General features: G+C 38.4%; 2 protein-coding genes across 2 annotated transcripts; one reads left to right on the forward strand and one right to left on the reverse strand.

The window, feature by feature from the left end:
• Positions 1–5406: 5406 nt before the first annotated feature.
• Positions 5407–6200, forward strand: LOC141703878 (uncharacterized). Its single transcript, XM_074507273.1, has 2 exons — positions 5407–5640; positions 5730–6200. Exons 1-2 carry the CDS (start codon positions 5407–5409, stop codon positions 6198–6200), a joined length of 705 nt encoding a protein of 234 aa, XP_074363374.1.
• Positions 6201–17438: 11238 nt separating this feature from the next.
• LOC141708808 (putative F-box protein At1g47730) lies at positions 17439–21203 on the reverse strand. The gene is made up of 2 exons (XM_074512601.1): positions 19856–21203; positions 17439–17763 (listed from the first exon to the last, which is right to left on the reverse strand). Exons 1-2 carry the CDS (start codon positions 21034–21036, stop codon positions 17760–17762), a joined length of 1185 nt encoding a protein of 394 aa, XP_074368702.1. The 5' UTR covers positions 21037–21203; the 3' UTR covers positions 17439–17759.
• Positions 21204–21595: the final 392 nt, after the last annotated feature.

A 21595-nucleotide genomic window follows, 5' to 3' on the forward strand; every position in this document is an offset into this window, starting at 1 on the left:
AAAGAGTCTCGAATTTACTTACTATTTGATTTCGAATTGAATTGTGCTAAATTTTTCCATTGGAAAAAAGGAAGCAAAAACTAAAAGTACCTAGCCCATAAGGTAATCCAGCCGCAACAAAACCAAAACAACTATCCAGCCCAGCCCAAAGAAAATATCTTAACCCAGTAACTAGTCCCGTACATGAATGAACATAATAAACTGACAAAATAACAAAAATACTATTTACAGCATCTCCAATAACAAAAACTAAAACTGTTAGCTAAAATAAAATTAACTAAAATTTTATTGAACTTATAAGCACTTTTACTTCAGTGGTATTAGCTATATTCAAAATATTATTTTTTATTAAATTCAAATATATTTTAGTGAAAATAAAATTATAATATTTAATAAAATATATATAATACTAATATTAGAACATTTTTATATTTATGCCAATATTTTAAAGAGAACTAATAAAATAAAAAAATATTTATTAAGATTGATTGAAAATATAATAACATACTTAAAAATTAATGAAAAAATTGATTAACAAATATTACTACATATAAATAAAATATATGATTACTAAAACATATCTTTTATATTAGAATTTTTAAATATTTAGTTAACACTAAAATAAAAATTTTACACTTAATATTACATAATTTTTATTATGTTAAGTAAAAATATAAAAATATAAATAGTGCATCTATACATATAATATAATAATAATGAACATATATAGATAATTTTTATATTATAATATATATAGGCCTTTATTCCGTGAAAAACCATCTTATATGAAAAATCGTGGAGAACCATTGATTTTATTATAGAATCTCATCATAAATTGTAAAATTTTATTCAAAAAATATAAAATTCGATACTAATCTAGAATAATAATTATATTTGAATATAATAAAAAATTTAACAATTAAAATTAGATAAAATTACTTAATTTTAAATTTGATTCTACATTGGAATAATTTTTAATAAGTGTGATTTTATTGTGATTCTACTATAAAACCAATTTAAACTTTTTCATTAATTTCAATGATTTTTTAAATAAAAAAATTGTGCAACTTCTATTTTTAACTTGATAATTAAAATATATAACTATATATGATGAAATATAAAATAAAAAATATATATATTTTAAATTTTTTAAATAATGGTTCTCTACGATTCCTATATAAGACGGTACTCCATGAAGTGCTACCCTATATATATATATATATATATATATATATATCAATCAAAACACTATAAAATATATAAAATATATTATTTTGTGAAGTATGTTTTACGAGTATCACTAATTCATTAAAATTATTGAAGATCATTTAAGTTTAATAGTTAGAATGTGTATGTTCTGCAAACTGAACAAATGTTCTGCAAACTTAACATATTTTGTAGAATAAAATATTTTTGTAATATTTTACATGCAGTACATATATGATATTTAAGATTTTGAATAAAACAAGGATCCTTGTAGAGCATTATTCGCAAAACAATATGTTTTGCAATGTTTTAATGAACACAAGTGGTCTCCAAAATCTCAAAAAAAAGTGGTCTCCATATAATGACAAAAAAAGTAATATATAAATATATGTAGAAACCTATTTTCATATTGACAATTCATAATAATTAAAATAATGGTATACAAAGATATCTACGTAAATTAGGATTGCTGGTTGATGAAAAAAGTTATACATACGCACCTTGGATTTGAAGAAATTAAGAAAAAAGGCGGGATATGACAGTAGAATGATATAGAGAACATGAAGATGATCAACAAATATAGAAGAATAATTATCGATAGGTATTTACGGTTGGAGTGACTTAAAATTAAGACAATAGGTAACGTTGACAAATATTCCTGTTGGAGATGCTGTTACCCAACTCTAAATATTCACTTTACATCATTTTGATGTAAAACTTCTCTCCAACCCAAATCTAAAATTTACACTATTTTGATGATACCAAAAATTACACCAAATTGACCGTCACACTATATTTTTAGAGTTTTTGTATATTCTCGCCCTTGTACTTCTTTAATAAAACAAATTTGTTTTATTTGTATCCCACTACTTTATTAGTTTTAATTTTATTTTTGTACTTTAATAATAAAATATAAAATAATCCATATAGTACAAGAATAGTGTAAAACTTAGTGTTGAAGGGTTGGAGTTGAATTTAAGAATAGTGTAGTTTTTACACTATTTTGGTGTAAAGTCTAAAAATTACACCAAAATAGTGTAATGGGTTGGAGATGCACAAGAGATATAATCTATTATATATATAATAGAGCAAATAGGGGTTGGGTGAGACAATTTATTCCAAATTACTAATTTACCCATCAGTAATAAATACAAATAATTGTCAAATTTAATACCATGTATTAATTACACTTAAGTCATTATTACCCCTTACTAATAAATATAAATAATTTCCATATTTAATAACATATATTGATTATAATTTACACCTAACTCATTAGTATTAATAATTTTATATATGTTACCATTTATCATTGAATATTAACAACCTATAATTAGATAACTAAAATTTAATAATATTTGCTTGTATATATACTAAATTCTTATTTTTTGAAGACTTTCTATAAAAAAAATTATTTTCAGCAAATAAATTTAATATGTTAGCTAATCTGAAAATGACAATGTTAGTGTATCAAGTATTAAATCCAAGAAATATAATATATATTCTCTTTGTATACGAATAAAAGAGTGGGTTATGTGGGGGTTTATAATAAAGTTTAGATTCTTATTGTATGGCCAAATCGAATATAAACTAAGACTCGTTTGAAAATTTTGAATATATATAATAAAATATTAAAATATCAAGTTCATTATGGTTACATTAATATTACACAATAGTAAGGTGAATCATTTTTCTTACATTAATCAATTTAAAGTTTTTTTCAGAGGTACAAGTAAAAGAGTTATAAGAATACTGCAGTGTTATATAAATCGACAATTTCGCTGATAAATTGCTAGAAGGCAACCAAACAATATTATAGAGCAAAACCTGAGCATACAACAGTTTTGCCATTTTCGATCAAAATCGGCAAAATTCCAGTCAAAATTTGACGAATCAAACACATGATTTGAGACTATGAAGAGAAGAAAAGGAAGAAGAAATATACTCACCATCGAATTGGTGAAGAATGACGATTTTAAATGAAGAAATCAGACGGCTGCCGAATAGAAACTGAAAAGATAAGAGAAGAAGAAGAGAGATGCGTAAAGATGATTAAGACTCTTATTATTTTAATAAATAATGCATACAAAATAATGTTATAACTTAGTATGGATGTACAAATGCAATTTTACACATCTCAAATATAATTATTTTACTTATATATATTAAAAAGAATATAAAAAATATGTTCGATATTATTTCGATTTAGCATTTCGATAAATTCCCGATTTTTGATAAACCGTAAATCGGTAGTTCAACCGATTTAGTCTATTTTTCAATTTCCATAACCATTGATTACTGACCTATCTATTTATATATTTATCATAAAAAATGTGTATATTGAAAAATGTATTTATATTTTCAATTGTAGAATATTATATTTAATATGTCGGCTTTCATATCCAATCATTACATTTTCTAATATGGAAAGTGTTGGTTATAGGCCCAACAAGGCCCATCGAACGAAGGCCCAATAAGCGTTAAGCTACTGGGCCGAAGGACCTCTAGGCCCACGAAACGAAGGCCCAAGGAAGCCCAGGTCGAGGCCCACTACTCGCAGACCGTTGGACAGAACAAGGGACATAACGCCCCATTTTCACTCCCTCCTTAATGATTTGTAACGGCTGGACATTCAAGGCAGAATTGGGTATAAAAACCCTTGTGAAGTAAGACAAAGGGGACATTCTCGTAAACACTCTGCTTTTCTTGTATTATTACCCTACCCTTACAACCAGATTCTGATTCTCACATCGGAGGTGAATCGGGGGTACAAACCCTCGCATTCTCTTCACTTTCAGGTACAGCCGAAGCCACCTTCAAGGCAGCCGAAGCCTGTTCAAGCTCCCGAAGGAATCTGGGCGTAACATTTGGCGCCGTCTGTGGGACATACGAGAGTTACAAGCTGAGAACGAGACCATGACATAAACAATTCATGAACATTCACCGCCGCCTGGTTTCACCGACAAAGGACAACCGTCCTCCCTAATCGACGAGGACGGGGTTATTACACTAACCCCTGAAGAAGAGGCCTTACTCCTAAAGATCCGGGCGGAAAAGGCCGCGGAGAAGGGTAAGACCAAATTTGATCAGATTGACAAAGAAGCGGAAGCGCGAGCCAAGAAAAGAGAAGCTGATGCGCTCCGGCTGAAGGTCTTGCAACTGGAGAGGGAGGAAATTGAACTGCAAGAACGAACCTTGAGGGAGGCGATGCGGGCCGACGAGACCGGTAGAGCGCATAAAGATAGAAGGGAACGTAGGGCGTATGACGGAGAAGATGAGTCTGACTCTGATTCGCATCCCCGAAGGAAAAGGACCAAACAACCCTTTTCTTCTGATTCAGATGAGGAGCCCGATGGATCCCGCCTCAGGCTCAACCTCTTAGAGAAGGCCCTGTTCGGTGATAGAAGGCCCGATCGAGAACCTGCTGTGACACAAGAGATTGAGCTATACCGGCCCCCTCCGGGAGAAGAGAGACAATTTCCTAAGATGAGCGAGTTCAACGGGAAAGGAGACCCCGAGGACCACTGTGAAAAGTATGAACTCCTGATGGTTGGGATGGGCCATAATGATATTATGTTGTGCAAAATGTTCAAGACTTATCTCAAAGGGTCTGCTTCGATGTGGTACAAGTCCCTAAAACCTCGGTCCATCGGGTCCTACGAGCAGTTGAAGAGGAAGTTCTTGAAGTACTACTCGCACCTATGTCGAAAGGCGAAGGATACTGAAGCCCTGATCCACAGCCGATAGAGGGCGAATGAAGAGCTGGGGGATTATCTCGCTCGGTTCAAGGAAGAAGCGGGGATGGTCACTAACCTGAATAAGATCAAAGCAATAGGCTTCTTAACGGCGGGGCTAGACCCCTATAAAGGTAAAAAGCTCCGCTTATCTCTTTACGATTTTCCCCCAAAATCCCTGAATGATATATATGTAAGAGGCGAGAATATTCGCCGAAATATGGAAAGTATTGGGGGGTATAAAGATTCAAGGAGGGATGACCGATCAAAGCGAGCCGACAGATATGAGGGCTCAAGATCAGGATCTGATCGGAGGGATAGCAAGAAAGAAGGAAGAAAATAAGCAGATCGTGGGGCTGAACGGCGTCGAGATAGAGATTCGGCCGTGTTCACTCCTTTGAACGCGCCGATCTCCAAGATTCTCCATGAAATAAAGGGCAAGCCAGGGTTCGTTCGCCCCGCCAAGATGAAGGTCCCGAACCACAAGAAAAACCCCGATAAGTACTGCGACTATCACAGGGACAAGGGGCATAACACCGATGAGTGCTATCATCTTAAAAAGCTCACTGAGCGCATGATCAAAGATGGCGAGCTTAATCAATTCGTCCGAGATCTGAGAGATAGGTTGGGCCCGAAGGAGAACCCAGAGGAGGAAATAGAGGCCGATGAGCCAGAGCGAAGGGACAGGATAAGGGGCGAAGTAAAAACTATATCTGGGGGAGTATCCTGGATAAGGATAGTAAGACAGCAAAAAAAAAGTATGCCCGACAGGTGTACAACTTGTATCAGTTCGGACAAGCCAAGCCCCATATGCCCATGACCTTCAGCACCGAAGACTACGAGGATGTCATTCGCCCGCACGAGGATCCTCTAATCATCAATCCTATCATCGGGCAGAATAAAATATGGAAAGTAATGGTGGATACAGGCAGTTCGGCCAACATACTGTTCCACAAAACCTACTGCAAGATGAACTTGGCTGGAGAGCAACTAGAGCCCTGCAACGAGGCTCCCCTTTATGCCATTGGAGGGCATCACATTCAGTTCGAAGGAATGATTACTCTGCCAGTCCTCCTTGACAAGTTGTCATATACCGTTGAAAAGCTGGTAAAGTTCTATGTAGTTCGGATCGAAAGCCCGTACAATGTCATATTCGGCAGACCCTTCATATCGACATTTGAAGCAGTGGAGTCTATACCCCACCTTAAACTTAAGTTCCCCACTGAGAAAAGGGTAGGAGAAATGAGAGGCGAATCATAATGCTCGAAGACCTTGAGAGGGATCAGGAATACGAAGGACCAGATGGAACCGGGAAGAGGAAGCGGTCAGAGTCCGAACCCAGCGGAAGCCGGGAAACATTGAACATCGAGTTGGAAAAGTTTGGGGCCGATCTCTCGAGCCCAATTGCCGAACCCGCAGTAGAGACCGAAGAAGTGGAATTATATGCGGGCCATTCGGGAAAGATGGTTCGGATTGGAAAAAATATGGGGGCGGATCTGAAGGTAAAGGTAACAGCTGTCATTCGGTAATACCATGATGTGTTCGCCTGGGGGCCGAAAAACATGCCCGGATTGGATCCCAAGATGGAAATGCACTGCTTGAATGTGCAGCCCGAGGCCAAGCCGGTAAAACAAAGGAATGGGACATTTGCAGTCGAACGACAGAAGGTAATAGAAGCCGAAGTGGAAAAATTGTTAGAAGCCAAATTTATCGAGAAAATTGAGTATCCCGACTGATTAGCCAACATGGTGGTTGTCAAGAAGTCAAATGGGAAATGGAGAATGTGCATGGATTATACTGACCTCAATAAAGCATGTCTGAAGGATCACTACCCCTTGCCTAACATCGACCAACTGATAGACGCAACGGCAGGATATGAGGTACTCAGTTTTTTGGATGCTTTTTCTGGTTATCATCAAATTGCTATGAATGACAGGGATGTGCCCAAGACAGCGTTCATAACTCCAAAGGGGAATTATACTTATATTAAAATGCCCTTCGGACTGAAGAACGCTGGAGCCACATTCCAGTGAATGGTGAACAAGGTCTTTAAAGAGCAGATCGGAAGGAACATGGAAGCATATGTGGATGATATGATAGTAAAATCACTATTCCAAGACCATGCCGAAGACCTAAAAGAATGCTTCGAAACGCTCCGAAAGAACAACATGAGGATCAATCCGAACAAATGTACCTTCGGAGTCTATAGTGGAAAGTTTCTCGGGTACATGGTCAGCGCCCGGGGAATAGAGGCGAACCCAGAGAAGATCGAAGTAGTTATTAATATGGAGCCTCCCAAATGCATCAGAGACATCCAGAAATTGACGGGCCGGCTCGCCGCTCTTCGACGTTTCATTTCCCGGTCAGCCGAAAAGGCACTTCCCTTCTTCGCCGTGCTCAAAGGGTCAAAGAATTTTGAGTGGGGACCCGAATATCAAAAGGCGTTCGAAGAAGTAAAAGAATATTTGACAAAGGCACCACTCTTGATGAGGCCCGATCCGAAGGAAACTCTTCAGCTTTATCTAGCCGTGTCCAACAGAACTCTGGGGGTCGTCCTTGTGAAAAACTATGAAGGTAACCAGCATCCCGTGTTCTACGTGTCCCATGTCCTCAAGAATGCAGAGACAAGGTACCCCAACACCGAAAAATTCGCATATGGGTTGGTTATGACCTCCCGAAAATTGCGACATTATTTCCAAGGCCAGACAATCCAAGTTGTCACTAGCCAACCTCTGAAGAAGATTTTGACTAGGCCCGAAGCCTCTGGAAGAGTCGTAGCATGGTCCATCGAACTTGGGGAATTTGATATCGAGTACGTTCCCCAAACAGTAATTAAGGCCCAGGCTTTGGCCGACTTCATGGTTGAATGCACATTCTCGGGCCCGAAGGATCTTTCACCTGACGAACAACTAATCCGGATCCCAGGGAAGTGGAAACTTTTTGTGGATGGGTCGGTAGCCGGAAAAAAGTGTGGAGCCGGCTTGATCCTCTCCAACCCCGAAGGATTTGAGATATGCCAATCCATAAGATTCGACTTCCCTTTGACAAATAATGAGGCTGAATATGAGGCCCTCCTCGCAGGGATGAAGCTGGCCCGAAGCCTCGAGGCGAAGCACCTAAGGGCCTTCAATGACTCCATGCTGGTTGTAAAGCACTTCACGGGGGAATATGAGCAAAGGGATCCCCGAACGAAAGCCTATGCTACCAAGGTACGTGATGCTTCCTTATCATTTGAAACCTTTGAACTGAGTCAAATTGGCAGAGAGAACAATTCTAGGGCAGACGCCCTTTCCAGGCTAGCTTCGGCCGAGACACATAACTTAACTGTATCTATTTACCTCACCGAAGCCAAGACGCCTTCGATCGAGAAGAAAAAATGTCTTAAAATCCACCAGGGGAGCGACTGGATGACCCCCCTCAGGAACTTTCTGGAGAAAGGCATTCTACCACCCGACCGAAAGGAAGCGCTGAAAATTAAATACAGAGCATCGAACTACACAATAATTAATAGACGGATGTATCGCCGGTCGGTCAGTCAACCCCTTCTGCGATGTTTGAATAACGAAGAACAACAACAAGCTCTAGAGGCAGTGCACGAAGGGATTTGCGGCGAACACATGGCTGGTCGGTCGCTCGTCTTTAAAATTCTCTGACAGGGATTCTTCTGGCCCACTCTGAAAGCCGACGCCAGCAACTATGCAAAAAGGTGTGTACAGTGCCAGCTGTTCGCCACTATCCCGAAACAACCCCCAGAAGAAATGACCTCTGTACTAAGCCCTATTCCATTCGCCGTATGGGCCGTGGACATAGTCGGCATACTACCAACTAGCACGAAGCAAGCAAAGTACTGCATAATCGCCATCGACTACATGACGAAGTGGGTCGAAGCCCGTCCTCTGTCATCCATAACCGAAGAAGCCGCGAAAAAATTCTTCCTGAAACAGCTCATTCTCCGATTTGGCATTCCAAAAATATGCATCTCAGATAATGGAACTCATTTTATTGGGAACAGATTCCGCAAGTTTCTGCACCATTTCGAAATTGAACAAAAATTTAGCTCAGTCGCCCACCCGCAAGGAAATGGGGCAATCGAAGCGGCAAACAAAGTGATATTTCGAGGGATAAAGAAGAGGTTGGGCGAGGCCAAAGGAAGATGGGCGGAAGAGCTCCCTTGGATCTTATGGGCTTACCGAACCACCCCTAGGACATCAACGGGAGAAACTCCTTTCAGAATGGCATATGGAACCGAGGCCCTAGTTCCCGTCGAAGTGGGCTTGGAATCATACCGAACCGAGACCTACAATGTGGAAACTAATTGCTTCGGGTTGAGGGCGAACGTAGACTTACTGAAGGAGGAAAGGGAAGCTGCCCACCAAAGGAACATGAGGTATTTGCTACAAGCGGCACAACACTATGACTCCAATGTGAAAAAAGGTCCTTCGGAGTTAGAGACCTGGTCCTAAGGGAATTGGCCGCATCCATGCTGTCCAAACAAGGAAAGCTCCAGCCTAACTGGGAAGGGCCCTATAAGGTGATCAAGGTCGTTCGCCCCGGAACATATAAGCTCGAAACACTGTCAGGCGAGGCAATCAAAAACACTTGGCACGCCAGTCGCCTTCAAAAATTTTATCAGTAAGAAATTTCTTGAAAGTTTGTATTTGAATTATATGTGAAGAATGTAAACAATTTGATTATAAATAAATATGCATTTCCTATCAAATTTCTTTATTTACACATGCCGCGACCGCCCGAGTATTATCTGAGGGCGATCCCGAAGAAGATAAACCCCTCGGCCGCTGCCCTTGTCTAATTTGTTAATTGAACACTAGACATAAGGGGCAATCATCCAAAACTCGAACATCCTTCACTACACTATTATGACTCAATTTGAACATGGTAAACACGAACTAAGGGCCTTAAGGGGCAATCCTAGAATAACGCCCTATCATTCGTCTCCCCTTATTCATTTGATATTAAAAAGGCCGAAGGAACCCCTGACCTGGGGCAATCTAGGAGAAGAACATGGTCCTTCGGCCTCAATCATGTGTTCTAAAAGGGATCCAAAACCAGGTCTAGGGACAATCATGTGTCCTACTCTTGGACGAACGAACCATGACATGCTGATCTAGGGGCAATCGCTGAAAGATCAGCATCCCTGTTCCTTCGCCTAAATCCAGTAAAAGGATTAACGGCCCGAAGTCACCTTCGACCTTTAACCCTTGGAGCCGTAGGGGGTAGTAAGGCAGCAGTTCATCAAGATCGTTAAGGCGAATGAATAAGCCGAAGATACGATTCATTTTATTAAAATTGTTAAAATTGTTAAGGCAGATAAAACCGAAGATACAATTCATTAAGATCGTTAAGGCGAATTAATAAGCCGAAGATACGATTCATTTTATTAAATTTGTTAAAATTGTTAAGGCGAATGAAGCCAAAGATACAATTTATTTTATTAAAAAAGATCGTTAAGGCAAATGAATAAGCCGAAGATATGATTCATTTTATTAAAGTTGTTAAAATTGTTAAGGCGAATGAAGCCAAAGATACAATTTATTAAAATCGTTAAGGCATCAATGATACCGAAGAAACGATTCATTAAAGTTATTAAGGCGAATGAAGCCGAAGATACAATTCATTTTATTAAAATCATTAAGGCATCAATAATGCCGAAGAGGCGATTCGTTTTAATTGTTAAGGCGGATGAAGCCGAAGATACAACTATTAAAAGCAGTAAATAAGACAATGCTGACGAAAGATGAAAGTTGCATTAAAATGTAAAAGTCCGAAGGCTAGTTAAATTATAAAAGCTCGAAGGCAGGAGTACCAATTACAAAAAGCAAGAGTACCGATTACAAAAAATAAAAATACAAGTCAAGAAGATGAACGAAGCATGCCGCTGCAAGAGTTGGGTATGACCATGGAAATACCAACGGCAAACTTCGCAACAAGATCATCTTCCGTCATATCAAGCACCTCAGTGCTGAAGGCTTAGGCTTGAGGGTCTTCATCCGAGAGCTCTTCGTCTTCGCCGGAGGAGACAAGAGGGACTTCGACTGCCGGCCGGCCGATTGGATCCTCCAGGTTGTCGTCCAGCAACTGCTTATAATCCCAGTTCAGGCCATGGGCCTTCTCCAGGACATAGTCAGCGCCGAACTGGAAACAACGCTCCTCCGTCCGGTCCAGCTGCTTCTGCTTCTTTCGAAGCTCCTTTCGGGACCTCTTCAGCTGGACATTCCGGTGGGAGATCCTCTGGTTCGCCCTCTCCAATTCCTCTTCCAGCCGGGATCTGTCCGAAGCCACCTCCTTTGTGGATTGCCGGTCCGGGTACACAATATGGTCGGACGTGAGCACGCCCCACCCTGGGAGACAGGAACGCATGATCCCCTCCTTGCTCCGGGTCCACTTGGAAGGGTTTCCCTCTCCCATGTACTCCAGGTCGTCCCCTTCCTCGGCCTCAGAAGCCACGTGAGATTGGCGGGGCGGTGAAGCCCTCTCGGTCTGAGCCCTCTCGCCTGTGTCCTCCGAAGGATCTGGCGTAGCCCTCTGATCGGCGACCTTCTTTGCCGCCTCCTCAGCCGCCCTCTTCTCGGCCGCCCTGGCCTTTTTCCTCTCGATCAAAGCCTCTCTCGAAGACACTGAAATATAAAGGGGAAACAAGTCAGTCCAAGCGTATATAATCGAATGCATAACAAGGAAAAACAAATATACCGGTGATGGGACAAAACTAATGAAAGAAAAAACAAAGGAAGAAGTTTTGTTACCCCCACCCCACAAGCTGAAGAGCCAGTCCTTGTCCCGAAACTCTCCGGGACCCAACTTCTTCACATTGACGTCCACTAACGCCGTGCAATTCTCCTTCTCCTCCAAGGTCAGGCTCGGCATAAGAAGCAGCGAGGGATTCATATCTCGCCAAACCGACATGGCAGCCAACCGTGGACCACTCACATAACACCAATGAGTGTGAGTGGATTTGTTGTTCGAGTTGGTCGCCGTCCAATCGAGTCGCCCTGCTCGACGGGCGATGATGTAAAAACCGGGACTCTTCGGGTTCTTCCGAAAGTCATAATGGTACCAGAATAGACGAGTGTTGGGTGCGATCCCGGCGTGAAGACATCTGTTCTGGAAACAGTTAATATGGATGAACCCATTCGGGTCCATCTGTCCGAGGGCGATGCCCATCTGGAAGAAAAGATGCTTGATTAACTTCAACGGAGGCACCCTTAAGCCACACTTAAAGGCCGCTTCCGAAACCCCTACGGCGCAGCCTCCGTATCCATCCGGCACCCCGGGAGTATCATAGATCCTTTCGCCCTCCCTCAGCGCATACAGCCAACAGAACCCTCGAGGGACGGAATAATCATCGTACATCTGAACCACGCGTCCCTTAGACAGTTCTGATCGATTATTGGCTGCGGGATAGTCCGCAGCCGAACCAAAAAGGGCTTGTCCCGTCCGCTCGGGGCAAAGGGAAGACGTTCCCTCCAAGCTGTTCGACAAGGGGTCCCAAAAATCTGGGGGCGGTTTGCTCGGTCCATGTCCCTGTATCAGGAACAGAGAGACATTAGTCCATGTACTCGGATTAGCAGACAGAAAAGAAAAAATAAAAAACTGAGTACACGTCCTAGGACCGAACGAACCAAAAACCCGGAGGCGGTTTCCGAAGGTTGCTCCTGGGGCAAGCCAGCCCGAAGGATGTTCTTGCCTACAGAACCTTTCGCAAACATCTCAAACTCCGGACCACATGTTTACACCCTGGGTCGGCTCCCGAAAGACGTTCTAAAACCAAGAAATCCCGAAGAACGTTCTTGGTCAGAAAACGCCTCGCATGCCATCTTTAAACCCATGGGGCCCCCTCAAATTGGTAAAACCCAGAGAAACTTCTATTACCTACCCAGAAATGCCCAAAAAACCCAAAAAACACAATGGCACACGCACAAAACCCAGAAAAACCCCATGAACCCAGAACAAAACCACTAAGTCCACATGCAAACATCCTAAAACACAGAAAACTGGCATGCAAATTTAAAACTGAAAAGCAAGAAAAGGGACTTACTTATCTGGAGATGTTCTTGGATTGAAATGGGATGATCTGGGAAGACGGAGTTGCTGTTGCACGTGATTGAAAGATTCACCGCAATTTTTCACTGTGTATGGAGGAACTAAAAGTGATGAAAAGAAAAGAAAATGCACAAATGGGCTTATATAGGCGCCTAAAATAAATTCAGAAAAGCGACGTTTGGGGGTTTTTGAAATAAACATCCCAAATTAAAATGGTTGATATTCAACGGCTGAGATTGAGCCATGGAACGACGTGCCAACAACTGTCACATTAATGCACTGCAAGTCCCCACAAGCTTGCCACGTGTACGACCGAAGATCGAGGCGGAACGGAAGCGATCGCCCTAGGGTTTCTTCACCCCAATATGGGCCGAGACCGGTGTCCGTCGGCCAGCCCGAAGGCCCAGCCGAAGGACAGGGACATGTTGGTTATAGGCCCAACAAGGCCCATCGAACGAAGGCCCAATAAGCGGTTAAGCTACTGGGCCGAAGGACCTCCAGGCCCGCAAAACGAAGGCCCACGGAAGCCCAAGCCGAGGCCCACTACTCGCAGACCGTTGGAGAGAACAAGGGACATAACGCCCCCTTTTCACTCCCTCCTTAATGATTTGTAACGGCTGGACATTCAAGGCAGAATTGGGTATAAAAACCCTTGTGAAGTAAGACAAAGGGGACATTCTCGTAAACACTCTGCTTTTCTTGTATTATTACCCTACCATTACAAACAGATTTTGATTCTCACATCGGAGGTGAATCGGGGGTACAAACCCTCGCATTCTCTTCACTTTCAGGTACAGCCGAAGCCACCTTCAAGGTAGCCGAAGCCTGTTCAAGCTCCTGAAGGAATCTGGGCGTAACAGAAAGTAAGAATTACCTCATATTCATTGTATTTTGTATCACTAATTGTACCATGTAAACAACTATAGTAACTCTTTAATTAACTCCGCAATATTTCATTCTTATGAGTTATAAATATTTTTAGGAGATATGTGTGCTTTTATTTGTATTATGTTTTGATCGTATATTTCAATTTCATTGCCGCATATTCAATTCATTTTGAGAAAAAAATACGTTAAGTACGACATCGATCTCAATTCCGTAAAAAGAGATATTTAGTTAATCGATCCATCATGAAGTAACATGAATATATCGTCGATAATTACAATCAAAATAATATCAATTCATACTATAGAAATGCCCGTGCATTGCACGGGCTATAAAGCTAGTTATACCAAAATAGTGTAATGGATTGGAGTTGTATATTAAAGAGACAACTTGTCCGAGCTATTCATCTCCGTTAACCTGTGTTAATGTACCTATATACGATATACGAACGACCTATCTCAACTAGCTATTGTAGCCATTGGTGTTTCAACCACATGTGAGGATGAGCAAAAAAATATCCCACACGGAAGCAAAATCCATAAAAAAAATGAGTTGTATGCAATTTTATCCTACTACTTTTCTGTGAAGACCCGAGGCAATTTGCAAATCCTAAAAAGTTGTACAACAAATAGGTTGCAAAAGTTACCATTTTAATTATGTTGAAGTGAAAAGAAGTACATCTGTAAATAAAGATAAATATAATTGATTGTTCAAAGTTACTAAAACGTAGCATAGTTGTAACATCCCGATTTTTTATAATTATTTTTAGTTGAATTATTTAATTTAATTATTTATTAATGTCAGTGTGTTGTAGTTAAAATAGTTTTATAAGTTTATTTTTATTCTTATATTCAGAATATTGTTTTAAGGGTATTGGTTTAAAAAAAATAGTAAGGCTATTATGAAAAAAGAGTGAGGGTTTTAATAAAAAAAAGAAAGGAGGAAGAAAGAGTTAGGGTTTGAAAAAAAAAACAACAGGGAGAAGAAAAAGAGATTACTTACGTTTTATGAAAAGAGGAGAAAAGAGAAAGAGATGGAGAGAAGAGGAGAGAGTAAAATAGATAGAAAAGGAGGAAAATAGAAGGCAAAACAAGGAGAAATAGATGAACAATAAAGTCAAATTGGAAATTATGGATTTAGAGTTTAAGGGATTAGGGTTCTTGTGATTTGGGGTTCTGAATTCTTTGTTAACATTCTCGATAACTAAGATCTCGAGGTACAAACATCTTTTTTTTGTACTCTTTCTTTTCAAATTCGAATTCGTGTGTACGGATATATTTGTTGTACTCTTTATTTTCGTATTCGAATTCGTGTGTACGGACATCTTTTTTTGTACTCTTTCTTTTTAAATTCGAATTCGTGTGTACGGATATATTTCTTGTACTCTTTATTTTCTATTCGAATTCGTGTGTATGGACATCTTTTTTATACTCTTTCTTTTCAAATTCAAATTCGTGTGTACGGACATCTTTTTTGTACTCTTTCTTTTCGAATTCGAATTGGTGTGTACGGATATCTTGTTTGTTCTCTTATTTTTCGTTTCCGTATTCTTCATTGTATACGATCTGATTTCTTGTTAAATTCATATCTGATTCGTTATCTGTTAGAATTTATTGATTTTATCATTTCGGAAAGGTCTTTTAATTATCTACAACTTTCGTTCCTTGCCGTTTGTGAAATTCGGTCTCTAAATATGAGTTTTTCTGCAATTTGTATGACCTGCCTGTTTGACTTCGGGATTTGAATATCCAACCTTTGAAAAATTATATTAAATTGAATATTTGTTCAAATATTATGAGCAATACCATTCTGGAAAGCTCTTTTCGATATCTACAATTTGCGTTTACATTCGGCTGCTAAATTCTGTGATTTTGATGTCTTAAATATCAAAATATAATTGTAATCAGGGGCTGATTCTGTTCTGCAGTCCGCATTTATTTATTTTCTGAATTCGTTACTTGTTCGTTTTTGACGAGCCTCACCATTCTGGAAAGGTCTCGGAATTTCCTACAACTTTCGTGTTTCGTACTTTTTCAGTTGACTTCATCTTTATGCAGTAATTTGACATTCTTTGAAACTGATCAGATTTGAGTTTATCAATAATTAGTGGTTTGTTATGTTATTTTGTTTCGTGATGTTGGGTTATAGTGTTTTGAGGTTATTGATAAATTTATATATGATTTTGGAGATGTAAGATATTTGAGTGTGTGATCTTTGAGTACTTATTTTGAGTTATTTATGTTATTTTGTATGACTTGGGAGTTTGTAAGACATCCATCGCGAGTGGATAATCTCGTGCTTGGCACCTCCTATGCGGTGTACTTAAATTGTATGGGCGTGTCGCCGAAGTTGTGGGACACGTATAGCCATGGCTAGTATATGTATGATTTGGCCTTTTGGGTAGCACGTGCTTATTGTCGTGCAAGCCCCTGTAAGATATTGGGTAGCATTTGTTTTGTGTTGTGCAAGCCCCTGTAAGTTTTGATGACTACATATTTCTGGATTACCGAAATTGTAGGACATCCTGTAAGTGTAAGATTGTCTCCCATGTTCGTATGTAAGCTATTTTGTGTATTATTTTGTAAGTGTGAGAATATGTGTAAGAGTATGTGTAAGGGTATGATTTCATTTTTTCATTATTCTTTCGATTATATTATTTGAGATTATTATGTATAATTGATAAGGATATGTGTAAGAGTATGATAAGTTTTATGTGGTAAGCATTTAGTTTTGTTTTGTGAGTTGATTATTCATTTTTTATATTGTCTCATTCACTATTAGTATTGTGCTTCATTCAGATATTCAGTTGTGTTCTTAACCTCGTTATCTTTTAATCTTTGTTCAGTTATGCTTTATTTTATATCCGTATATGAGCCTTTCGCTCACTGCCGGTCCTTTGTTCTCTTTGTATTCCTCCGGCAGATATTCTTACTTAGGCGGGCTACTTATGGGAAGGGTGCGAGTTATGGAACTTTGAGTAGTTTGGTCTTTCTTAGATTTCTCTGAGAGTTTGTTGGCATGGTTGTAATTTAGTTGTATTTTAATTCAAGAATTGTAAGTTTATTGTATTTTTGAGAAGTTGTAAAGTTTTATCGGATTTTAATGGAGTTTGGATTTAAATAAATATTATCTTGAAAAACCTTAATTAGTTGGATTGTTAAAATAGTTTTCACAATTCGAATTCAGTTTGGGTTTAAGACATAATAAACTACTAAGATTTAAATGATGAGTAAGCCACCCAAAACCAAGCCATGACATTGGGGAATATCCATCAGGGTGTATGTCACAGCGATACGGGCATGTTAAGATGTGCATGTCATGACGTTATGCCTTTTCATGATTTGACATGTCTTTTTAATAAAAAAAATTATTTTTTAATAATTATTTTAATATTAGAAATATCTAGAAATTACAAATATAATTATAAAATATTTATATATATTTGAGTATCTAAAAAGTTACTAATATAATTGAGTATTATGATGGTATTCGGTTGTTACTGTCAACTAACTTTAATTTTACATTCAAGTTCAGTGTATATTAGTATAATAAATGTGTTTTAAATTTTATTATATTTAATTAATAAATGGCATGTCATTTTGTCAAAAAGCATACCTATAAGCATGCCTTCGTGGAGTCTCGAGACAGAGACCCTGCTACACATACAAAGTATGCAGATGAACAAGTCAAAATATCCTCTTAGAGACATAAATTAAACACAACAGCAGGTTACACCAACTAGATTCCCTAGAGATTGGACATGACTATCTGGGGTTCAAAAGTTCTACCATTCAGTAAAGCTAGCACCATTTAAACTATTTTAAATAGGCTGCACCAAGAAGAACTGCGAGGAGATCCGAAACCAAGTCAGCAACCTTACCTGCAAATGGATATCAAGAACAGACAATGTAAGTCCATGGGAAAGTAATCTCAAAACAAAAAAACAGATGTAGTCCATAGGCATAAAATCATATATGTTATACAAGTAAAACTTGTATATATGTCAAATTTTGGTTGCTAGATTACCAAGTCTAGAAACGGTTTCAAGCTTCAGTTGATTGGGGGACTAACGGAAGGACACATTATAGTTAAAATAATTATGTGGATAGTAAAAACAAAATTCAAGAGCATGATTAGAGAAATATCTATCCGCTTTCAATGTATTCTGCCTAGTCCTGCCGAACTTGATATGGATATAGATAATATAACCAAAAAAGCGTTCAACAAGCACCTAGTGAAATAAAATAAATGCCCAAAATAGTGAAATGCACAGAGTACCTTCAGTATGAAGGACATCGTACACTATGCAGAGAAACATGTGGATATAGGACCAAAATGAGAAGCATTGCCAGATACACAAGGCATAAACTCTTCAGATATAGTAATAAAAAGATTCAATCGATTAGTACAAGATTTTAAATCAATCAACGCACACATCATAATAATGCGGGAGCGACATAGAAGGCAGGAGAAAAGCATAAAATATAAAGGGATATTCTCAATGGTACCCTTGTGGTTTTGACTTTTTCAAATGGTACCATTGAGAATATCCCAAATATAAATAATCCTTCTTCACAAGTAATTCTTGAACTTCAACATATGTACTCGTGAAGAAATCACACCGTCTGGGGTTCTAAGTAAAAATTACTGTGTCATGTATGAGAGGTTGCAATACTTTAACTCTTCCCAATCCAAATTTCATATGTTTTACGAGCTGGAAACTAGCTAAGATCATGCGTGACATTGTGACCTGCTAAAGATAAGCGTATATAAGAGTAGAGGGAGAAGAAGATCTATATGAAGCGTGCAACTATACCAATCAAAAACAGTTAAAACATTAACTGTAGATACATTTTTTAAAAACAAGTGGACTAACAACAGCAAGTGCAGCATACGGAAACCCCACTATGGGATCATCGGTCAATAGTCCTGTACCGAACATTCCAAATATCGTAGTAATGAAGTCCAGACTTATTATTAATTGCTAAGCCTATAACAATTAAGAAGAACATCAGGGAAAAGATAAGAATGTGGAAATTCAGCTTCAAATACAACCCAAAAGATCTCCACTGGTTAGGGCAAAACATACAAAGATCGGTCAAGAGGTCCATTATCGCCTATCTGTAATCTTTTGTTCTCATAGCGAGTTTCTTTAGTAACTAAAAGAACTATCTAAAGCAGCTTTTCGGTTGTCTTCCAACATTTTTTTAGCAAGAAAAGTATGCATCTACATGTTGTATCCTCGGCTTTTTTTCCAAGTACAAATCTTGTTAGCAATTAGTAAATTCCAGAGATTAAAGTGATTAGAACAATTTAGTTCTGAATTCATAGTGTGATAAGGTGGAACAGAATCTGTAATCCTTTGAGCTTTCGAGTTTATGGCCAGAATAAGATGGCTTTGGAAATGGAATAGAGGAAAATTAACCAAGAGTGGACGAAGAAATTAAATAGGTTCATAGAGATATCGAAATAAACCATAAGGTTCCTTTTTAAATCAATGTTTTTTTAACAAACTTTGAAAGTGAAATCCTATAACAGCTCACAGATCACCTTCTGGGATTTGTTCCATTATAAACCAAATCAGATTCATATGGAACTTAAAAGCTATAAAGATCAGCTCACTACAATCAACATACAAGCACCTTAGTTACTTAATTGCGATTTTAAAAAATGATAACTGCAAACTTTTATCAGGCAACTTGCCAAAACACGCATCCTCCATAATAAAATGAGACAGCAAATAATATGCATGTCAGCGAGAAACTTTTAAACATTACATTCACTTGGTCTAGAAATTCGTTAAATAAAGTAAGAACATTCAATTAATTTGTACAATATTTTTTAACCAGTCAAAGCTTGCTTAAAAATTATGTGTCATGATTGAATAAGATGGTGGCATAAAAGTATAAAAATAATTAATCTGTCTTGAGCAAAACAGTAGAGACGATTGACATAGAATGATACCTACTTACCAGAAGGATATTAAAGACGATCCGGGGCAACTCACGTTGCAGATTTCAAGTTCCAACAGTTCAGATCCTCTTTCATGCATGACCAAACTCTCTATGAAGGAAGCGTCTACACAAGGAGGAAGAGGAAAAAGACCCATCCTGTCAGAATTTGTACCACGTGACATTAATAAGTGTCCGCTCTTTGTAAAAGTCAAAGGCCATTGTACTCTCTCATATACAAATTTAGAATGAGGAGTCCAGGAAACGGTACCATCTTCATGACTCATTAGCCATATATAAAAAGGCTGGCTGTATATTCCATTACTTCCATTTATTTCAAAAACACAAATAGCAAGTGAATCCTTAAACTTCATTAGACTAAAAGAGGCACAATCTCCTAAACAATAGCGAACATCATCTGTCAATTTCATTAGCCCAAACACCTCATTTCTAAAATCAAATGACATGAGACACACTGTGCAAGAATGGGTTTCAGTGCGTCCTACACAATCTAACCAGTACACCATATGACCAACACTTATCCCTATTTCTTCACTTGCAACTCGAGGAACCCTGGTGTTTTGAATCTCCCTCCATTTCTTCTCCCTTAAGCTAAAAACCTCAACTACAGGAGCAAATTCTCCAACCAGCTTACCCGGGTTTTGGTCCCAATACATAATCCTAACAACCCTAATATCTTCACCAGGTTCGACAACTCCAAACCCGACTACATTGAAAATTCTGTCCTTCTCTTTCCATTTATGATCACAAGAAGTAACAATCGATAGATACTTCCTAACCGACGGGTTCCAGAAATGCAAATCTCGACCAACATACGGAATATTAACATCAGTCAAGCACAAAAGCCCGTTAACCGACCCGACTAACTGCATTGTATTAGTCCTAGTCTTAAAAGGAATCTCATATTTATCAATAACATTCCCAGTTTCAAATGAATATAAAGAAGCATACGGTTCTTCGGAAACATTAGAATGAGGAATGACAAGAACAACATCTTCATTAACACTAGAGATTGTATGTTTAATATGAGCTGAAATAAATTTAGGGTTTGTAATAAGAGAGTACCATGATTTGTTGACCGAGGTTGACCGGATTAGGGCTTTGACTGGAAGTCTTGTGAAGATTTCAACAGCTGTTTCTGAAGGAAGATCGTCAAAGGATGTTTCACTCACATTTGCCATTGTTGTCTGAAAAAGGGGTTTTAGAGATTGTCTCAAAAAGGGGCTTTAGAGTTTAAGGTTTAAGGTGATTATTGTAATGTTTCTACTAAATCAATTTCTTGTGTTTTTAACCATTGTTTTCACTTATGCTGATATGCGGAACAGCTTAGAATTTGGGGTTTCGGATCTATTTTGTAAACGAGCCAATGGTAAATTAAGTTAAAATCACTTAAAATTGAATGAAATTGAATTTGTAAAGTGTAAATGAATGAAATTCTTAAATTGGATTATTTCGGTCATTTCAGGATTCATCAGGACATTTTCGAATTTTGTCTCAGGAAATCGGATTGCAAATTAGATATTCGGGTTTCAATTCATGTCCAATATTGACAAATATTATTGGCTCAGCTAAATCCGCCTACTCCACAAATATCCAAGGATTTAACTCCGAGAGAATGTAATTGCAATTTGCAACCCCATGGCTTAAACTTATGTTAGTTTGTCAATAATAATAAATCTACTTGACAATTAAAGTGATCTCATGATACAAGATTAAAATTACTTCTAAATACTAATGCAC

The sequence above is a fragment of the Apium graveolens genome, chromosome 2 (assembly GCF_009905375.1).
Source record: "Apium graveolens cultivar Ventura chromosome 2, ASM990537v1, whole genome shotgun sequence".
NCBI lineage: Eukaryota > Viridiplantae > Streptophyta > Magnoliopsida > Apiales > Apiaceae > Apium > Apium graveolens.